At 56.0% G+C, this 8085-nt stretch overlaps 1 protein-coding gene across 1 annotated transcript; it reads left to right on the top strand.

Moving 5' to 3' along the window:
- Positions 1–2295: 2295 nt before the first annotated feature.
- Positions 2296–6976, top strand: KLK14 (kallikrein related peptidase 14). The gene is made up of 5 exons (XM_037149016.2): positions 2296–2502; positions 3183–3351; positions 5537–5790; positions 5931–6067; positions 6724–6976. The coding sequence occupies exons 1-5, from the start codon at positions 2463–2465 to the stop codon at positions 6874–6876; spliced, it is 753 nt and encodes a 250-aa protein (XP_037004911.2). The 5' UTR covers positions 2296–2462; the 3' UTR covers positions 6877–6976.
- Positions 6977–8085: the final 1109 nt, after the last annotated feature.

Here is an 8085-nt window from a genome sequence, read left to right as displayed (position 1 = left end):
CACCCGCAGGCCCCAGCTTACCACCGGGGTCTTCCCACTCCTGGGGCTCTGTCAGGCCCTTGGACATGGCCCCTCCCTGTCCCAGAGGCCCTGTTGGCCTTTCCCACCAGACCATGAGCTCCCTGAAGGCCAGGACTGTGCCGTATGTTCATTCATTCATTCATTCATTCATTCATCAGAGCACTCATGTCTTAGCACATGCAGAGTAAGCTGGTGGAGTGGAGAGCAGGGTTTAGTCTGCGGGGGAGGGTACCCTGGGAGTAGCCCTGAGGGGGTTTAAGGCCGGGAAGAGCAGCAATAAAGCCGTTATGAGCCTAGTACGCGGTTGCATCCCCAGCCTTCTGGTCTCCCGTGGGCTCCCTGCGGCCAACAGCTTCCGCTGAGCGTTCTTCTCAGCACAAGGAAGACCTTGGAAATGAGCTCCGTAGAGGGTCCATCACACCCAAGCTTTCTGCTCAAACTAGGGTGGGAGGCTGGTGTTTACCAGGAGACTCTTTATTCTGGAGAGCTATAGATTCACAGGAAGTTGCCCAAATAGTGCAGACAGTTCCCGTGTGGCCGTGGCCCAGCTCCGCGGGGTGCCAGGGTTAACTGCGGTCTGACCTCAGACCGAGGCAGTTCCCGGGGGGACCAGGTGCTGCCCGCTAGACTCCGGGCGTTACTCCGCGCCCAGAGCTCACGCGTCCTGATCCGTCTGCCCCTGCGTGTGTACACGTGTGTTTCTACGTAACGTTAACACTGTTCATCGCTCTGCGTAAGACACAGAAGAGGCCCCTCATCGCAGAGCAGTCCCCTCAGGCCTCCCACCAAGCTGTTCCCAGAGAATTCTTTCTTCACAAAGGGGCATCACAGGGCATCTCGCCCTCACCCTTCGGAGTCACCAGGGCCTTCAGTACAAAGCAACCAGGCCCCTCGGCGGGGCGCGTTCACGGGACGCAGATGGGCGCAGGGGCCAGCCGGGCGCGTGCATTCAGAGGCACAGAGCGAGTCCCCAGGGGCAGGGACGAGCTCTTGGCAGCCCGGGCCGCGGGAGGCGGGAGGCGGTCTGGGAGCCAGCCCTGGGCCGGTGAGGGAGGGACAGGACGGAGAGGCGGCCTCCTGAGTCACCGCGTGGTGGTCCAAGGAGGAGCCGCCCAGGCCCAGAGACAAATTGCAGTCATTAGGAAATTTAAGAGGCTGGGGGAGGGGCTAGGCACTCGGGACAGGCCCCAAGTTTGCATGTGTCCCCCAAACCCAGGGCTCCATCTCCGGTGTCTCTGGGGACCCTTCCTCATGTCACTGCTCCGTGTCTCGGGTTCTCTCTGGGACCCTGTGCCTCTCTCTCTGGGTCTCCATGTCTTACTCCATCCCTGCGTCCCGCTCTCCGGGTCTGCACTGAGCCTCCCCTGCCTGCCCCACCTTTGGGGACTGTGAGGACCACAAAGTGAGCCAGCGTGGGAGACAGGACAGCCCAGTACCATGTCCAGCTCCTGCTGGCTCCCCCTGCTCTCTCTCCCTCTCTCTCTCCTGTTCCCTTCCTGCTCTTCTCCTTCGATGGCCCCTCTCCACCTCCTTCCATCACCACGGCCATTACTCCGCGGGTGTGCGTCTGCAGAAGGGGCCCCTCCATTTCCTCTCTCTCTGTCTTTCCCTTATTCCTCTTTCTTTGTGCCTCTTTCTCTTCTGTCTTCACCTTCTTCCCTGTGTTCTCTGCTTTCTCTCATCCATCTCTCCAGGAATCTCTCTCTCTGGGCCTCCTGCCTGGTCTTCCCTTTATCCATCCATCCGCCTCCCCTGTCCCAGGACTCTCAGCTCTGGCCTTTCACGCATCGCTCTGGGCCTGTTTTCCTCAGCTTTTCTTTGTCTCTCCGTATGTACGTGACCTTCCCTCACATTTCCGGCCTTCGTCACGCTCTCTCTCAGCTTCTCCCAGCACCTGCTCCTAAGCCCCCTCATTTCATCCACCCTGCCCTGGGGTACCCCCCCCCCGCCGGATCCCTTCCAGATTAAAACGTATTTGCCACTGGCCAAGCGGGTTCTCACTAATAACTGTGGCTGCTTCTCTGGCCAGAGAGGGGAGGGAGGAGATGGTAGGAGTGAGTCTTGGAATGGGAACTAAGCAATTTAAAAAAAATGTCAGGAAAAGGGTGTGGTGGGGGGGGCAGGTCCAACTGCCCAGACCAGGGATAAAAGGCCTCCACAGGGTGACAGGGAGGTGAGGCACCACCCCCCACTTCCTCCACACAGGAAGACATCGAGGCCGGACTGGACGTGAGCCCTGCTCAGCATCCCACCTCCAGCCACCAAGGACCCCAGGCCCTCCCTCTGGCCTCGACTCTGTGCAGCATCCATGCCTCTCAGGGTCTCGGTCTCTGTGTGAGAGGCTCTCGTTGTCTCTGTCCCTCAACCTCTGGGTCTCTCACAGCCTCCTTCTCCTCCACGTCCTCTCTGTCTTTGCCAGGACCCAGCCCCCAGCACCCGGAATGTTCCTCCTGCTGGCCGTACTTCAGATCTTGGCTGTAGGTAAGATAGCAGTGGGGTCCGGGGTGTGAAGTCCCCTGGAAATGCTGAGAAAAGTGGGACAAGGGGCCCTGGGGACCCAGGATGCTCATGGGGGATACGGCGATAGGAGTGGGGGTGGAGTTTGGAAATCAAGGCTGAGGAACACGCTGGAGGGGAGCTTTAAGTGCCGCCCTGTGGTTGTAACAGGAGGTTTCATGGGTCAGGAGAGAAAGCAGGGCCACGGGGTGCTCCTGGCCTGCCCTGCGTCAGGAAGAACCAGCACAGGGAGAGACGGCATGCTGCCGGGGACAGTGGTGGCAGTGGTGGTGGGGTGGCGAGCTCATGGCAGGGGCGCGCGGTGTGCGTACAGAGTGGGTGTGTGGGAAATTTGGGGAAGGGGCAGGGAGCTCCTTGAGTGTGTCAGAGAAGGACTCATGGGAAGTATCTGTTGTAGAACGCAGTCGAGGGCAGAACGAATAGCAAGACCCTGCATCAGGTCAGGGGGTGGCGTTCAGTATGCTCCCTACTGTGTTGAGGCAGTTGGGCCACGTTGGACTTTTGTCACATTGGAGTGGCAGACAGATGTGGTGGTTCAAAGGTTAAGCCAAGAAGAGGGGGTTTGGGTCCTGGATACCCTAGATTTCTGGGGGGAGAGGGCATTTATTCACCTGCTCACCCACCCCACCCCTGCCTGTTCCTAGCCATGGCACAGAGCCAAGGGGACAACAAGATAATTGGTGGCTACCCATGCATCCCACACTCCCAGCCGTGGCAGGCAGCCCTGCTGGTGGGTGTCACCTGTCGCTTCCTCTGCGGAGGGGCCCTGCTGTCAGACCGGTGGGTCATCACCGCTGCTCACTGCGCCCGCCGGTGAGTGACGCCCTCCCCTATTCTCATGACCAGGGAATTTCAACCTGGAGCCCCAGGGCTCAGCTGAGAACGTGCGTGGACCCTGGTCCAGAACCCAAAGTAGTAGCTGGGTCCCAGTTCAGGGGAGTCTGGAGAAGAGCCTAGAGCCTGCCATAAATCTGGAACTCACATCAGATTCTGAAAGCAGGTGGACAGGGTAGAACCCATTCATCAGCCCAGAGGCTCACACAGAACCTAGAACCTAACATGTCATCTTGGGATCCATACAGAGACTAAGAGTGAGAGCCCATTCTAGATTGGTGGTTGAATTTGAAGCAAGCTCTTCTTTTAGTTATTTATTTATTCCTTTATTTATTCCTTTATTTATTCCTTTATTTATTCCTTTATTTATTCCTTTATTTATTCCTTTATTTATTCCTTTATTTATTTATTTATTTATAGGCAGAGAGGAAGGGAGGGAAAAAGAGAGGGAGAGAAACATCCATGTGTGGTTGCCTCTCATGCGCCCCCTACTGGGGACTTGGCCCACAGCTAGGGCATGTGCCCTGACTGGGAATCGAACAGGTGACTCTTCAGTTCACAGGCCAGTGCTCAATCCACCGAGCCACACCAACCGTGGCCAAGATCTCCATTTAGAAACCCAGGACCCCCTCTCAGAACACTGCCTAGAATCCAGGGTCTGGATCAGACCCCACAGTCCAGCCATAAATCCAGAACCCCACTTATAGATGGATCATACAGCTCAGCGTGTAGGAGAGAATCAGAACCTGGAGCCCCTTCTAGGTCCAACATTGAGTTCAGAGTCTAGTATATGCCTCCTTTTTGAGCAGCCTAGAACCCAGTGTCTGTATCTCAGAATGCCGGCCATAATTTGAAACCCCACGTAGGGCACATAAGCCCTCTAAGATTCTAGACCTAAATCTAGAAACCAGGCTCCGGATATTCATCATACTGCCTAGAAACCACATCTAATGCCATAAACTGAAGCTCAAGTTTAGAACCTAGAGCCCCGAACTCATTCCAGAGCTTAGAATATGAAGAAGCCCAGAAGGCAAAGCAGCATCTGGAAACTTGGATCCAAGGGCTCCATCTAGAACCCAGAACCCAACCTGAGGTCAAGGGCTCAGTCCAGAATCTAGAACCAAGAGCTCAAACTCAACTATATTTCACTGCGAAACATAGCCCACTCTAGAGTCAAGAACTTAGACCAGTGTTGAAAACCCTAAGCCCAAACCATGGCCTAAAGCTCAGATTATAGATCAGAATTTAAGCAAGAACCCAGAACTCAACCTAGAAACTGGAGCTCATATCACTGTCCAGAATCCATGACTCTAATCTTTTTTTTTAAGATTTTTATTTATTTATGTTTAGAGAGAGGGAAGGGAGAGAGAAAGAGGAGAGAAACACCAATGTGTGGTTGCCTTTCATGCACCCCCTACTGGGGACCGGGACCACAACCCAGGCATGTGCCCTGACTGGGAATCGAACCGGCGACCCTTTGCTTCACAGTCCACCCCTCAATCCACTGAGCCACACCATCCAGGGCCCATGGCTCACATCTTAATCCATTTGTCAATATAACATCTTCGCCCTACCCCTAAACTAAAAGCTGAAATCAATACCTAGAACCCAGATTCCAGCTATGATGCAGAGCTCAAACCAAAACCCTCAACTTACCCTAAAACTGAAAGCTCACACCAGGACCCGCAAAGCATGCCACAGTCCCAACTCAATCTAGAACTCCAATCCCAGCTTAGATTCTGAAGTCCAAAATGTCCAGAACCCAGAAGCCAGGCTAGAACCAGGATGGCCCCTGCCTGGAGCCTATGCCAGAATATCAATTCTAATTTAGAGCCTAGAGCCGTAGCCAGGGCCTGACTTAGAACACAGAGCACAGAACCTGGCACTGGCCAAGAACCGTCAGCCATCACCATACATGCCAACCAGAAGCCAGAAGCCTCTCCTCCCTCAGACGTAGGAGTCCAGCTCAAGAGAGCAGGGGGAGGACGGTGGGACTGGGCCAAGGGAAACTGCTACCCGGGCCATGGGAAAGGACCCAGGATGCCAGCAGGCACTCAGCCCACAGCTGAGTTGGCTGTGTAGACCCAATGGGGCTGGCGTGTGGGGAGGTGTCTTCAGGCCATGTCATGAGCAGTGCCACTTTTTGGGGGGGGTCATGGGCCAGGAACCTGCGGGTTGCCCTGGGCAAGCAAAACCTGAAGAGGAAGGAGGCCACCGAGCAGGTGCTGCGTGTGGTACGCCAGGTGCCACATCCCCAGTACAACCATCGGACCAATGACAACGACCTCATGCTTCTGCAGCTGAGTCATCCCGCACAGCTGGGGCCGGAGGTGAGGCCCATCACTGTGGCCCAGAGCTGCGCCAGCCCCGGCACCTCCTGCCTCGTGTCCGGCTGGGGCACCACGTCCAGCCCCATCGGTGAGAAATCCTGTGCCCTGAAGGTGGGGGAGGGGCTGGGGGCTGGGGTCCCGGGTCTGAAGGGGGAGGAGGTGGGTCCCCATATTCCTGGGCCCTGTTGGGGGGTAGACCCAAGTCATGACCCCTCAGTGCCTCCCCAGCCAGCTACCCCAACGCTCTGCAGTGCGTGAACATCGAGACGGCCTCTGACCAGCAGTGTAAGGAGGCCTATCCCGGAGCCATCACGGCAGGCATGGTCTGTGCCGGGGTCCCCAATGGCGGAAAGGACTCTTGTCAGGTGAGGCCCAGGGTGAGAGCTGGAGGCCCGGGAGGGCTTGGGGCTGGGACCTCAGTACAAGAGCATCTCAGGAGCATGAGAATCAGAGGGGCAGGTCCCCCAAGACCTAGAGAGAGATGATAATAACCAGGTTCCCTCCAGGCTGTAAGCTCTTGCAATGGGCCTAATCTTTCTGTGCCTCAGTCTCCTCATCTGTCAAGCAGAGGTGGCGCCTCTTGGAGCCGTTGGTGGAGTTAGACGACATAGTCCACAGAAAGAGCTCAGAGCAGGGGCTGCCTACAGCTCTGATCACACTGTCACGGTCACTATTAAATATGGACAGCCGGAAATTTGTGCTCAGGGCCTCTGGACATCCCAGTCCACCCCTGGGAGATGACCCCAGAGACAGGGGCATATGACGAGACACACACGGTCTTGTAGAGTCAGGGCAAAGGCAACGAGGGGCTCAGTGAGACCCAGAGACAGCAGCAACCAGGGAAGAAGAAGGAAGGCAGCAACCCCAGTCCCAGGGCTGATATCTTCAGAGTCCCTCCGCTCCCTCTCCCACGCCCCCTAGTGTCAGCCCTGGTCCTTCCCGATCTCCATCTCTCTCGACTTCTCCGTGCATGTATCTCTGACTCTGTCTGTGGGCATCTCCATTGGTTTCTCCCCCTCAGGGAGATTCTGGGGGACCCCTGGTGTGCCAAGGGCAGCTCCAGGGCCTCGTGTCCTGGGGGATGGAGCGCTGCGCCCTGCCTGGCTACCCCGGAGTCTACACCAACCTCTGCAAGTACTACAGCTGGATCCAGAAAACCATGAGGGGCGGCTGACTGCCGGTGCGACAGGACATCGCTGCCCGCTTGCTGCCCAGACCTGCACGCTCCACTCGAGACCCAGGGGCCCTGGCCCCTATCCCTCACTCCCTCAGACCCTGGATATCAAGCCCCCAACATCCCGGTCCTGACCCCTGGCCCAGAGGTCCCCCCTGCCGCCCACCCCCCCACCCTCCAGAGCAGTCCCTCGGATGTTCTCTCCCCACCCAGCACAGCACGCAGGCAGGAGCCTGAAGGCACCACGCCGGCAACAATTCCAAAGAAGACTTAGCGCCTCTAAAAACCAGACACGTGATAATAAAAATCGAATCACCCTAAACTCCATCCTTCTGTTCATTCCATTCGTCCAACAAAGAGGCGCACAGTAGCTCTCATGGTAGCACACAGCTAGGAGCTGGGCATGACACTGGCTGAATGGAATGCATGGGGCTCCCAACCCGCTCTCCCATCCACTGTGTCTGGTGTGAAGAAGGAGAACTCCCTGCTTTGCCGTGTGACCCTGCCTCCTGTCTGGGTGCCGCCAGCCAGCGGAGCATGCTGAGGCCCCGGGCAGGGAGGGCAAAGACGCACCATTTCCTGGAAAACCCTATGCAAATGCAGAAGTCCTCTTCTTCCTAATCGGATCTCAGGTGAAGAGACTCGAGTGAATCACGCTCTGAAGTTCAAGTCCTGGCAGAGCCCTGCTATCGTTATATTGGTTTTATTTCCACCTGTCATCCCTGGCCTCCTCCCTCCCCACAGGCTCTGGCAGGAATGGCCTCAGACGCCGTGCACCCAGATGCCAATGCCTTGTTGCCTAGCCTTGCCTCTAATTTACAGGAATCCATCGTGCTACGAATTTCATTTCCCTTCTTACTTTAATTCATCAACAACTATCTCATCGAGCACCTGCAATGCACCAGGCATTGGTGTACTTATCGCAAACTTGAACTTGCCTCTCGACAGGCATTGCTCTAGAAGGTAGAGCTGCTTCTCCTCACAGAGCTTACATTCTAGCAGGAGGTGACAGAAAAGAAACAATAAACATAATTTAAAAGCGAAGTAGAGAGTCCCCGGTGAGTAAAAATGTCAATAAACTTGGGCTGGGCATCAGGCCCAGTGTGCGCTACAGCCAGCTCATTCACACCAGCCCAGAAGAGCCTATTGGCAAATTTTCAGGAATTTTGAGAGCGGGTTGCTAAACACAGCTATTATTAAAAATTAAAT

Source organism: Artibeus jamaicensis, unplaced genomic scaffold (genome assembly GCF_021234435.1).
Source record: "Artibeus jamaicensis isolate MK-2021 breed Jamaican fruit bat unplaced genomic scaffold, CSHL_Jam_final scaffold_804, whole genome shotgun sequence".
NCBI lineage: Eukaryota > Metazoa > Chordata > Mammalia > Chiroptera > Phyllostomidae > Artibeus > Artibeus jamaicensis.
Note: the sequence above shows the minus strand (reverse complement) of the source record. Positions and strands in the feature narration are given on the sequence as shown.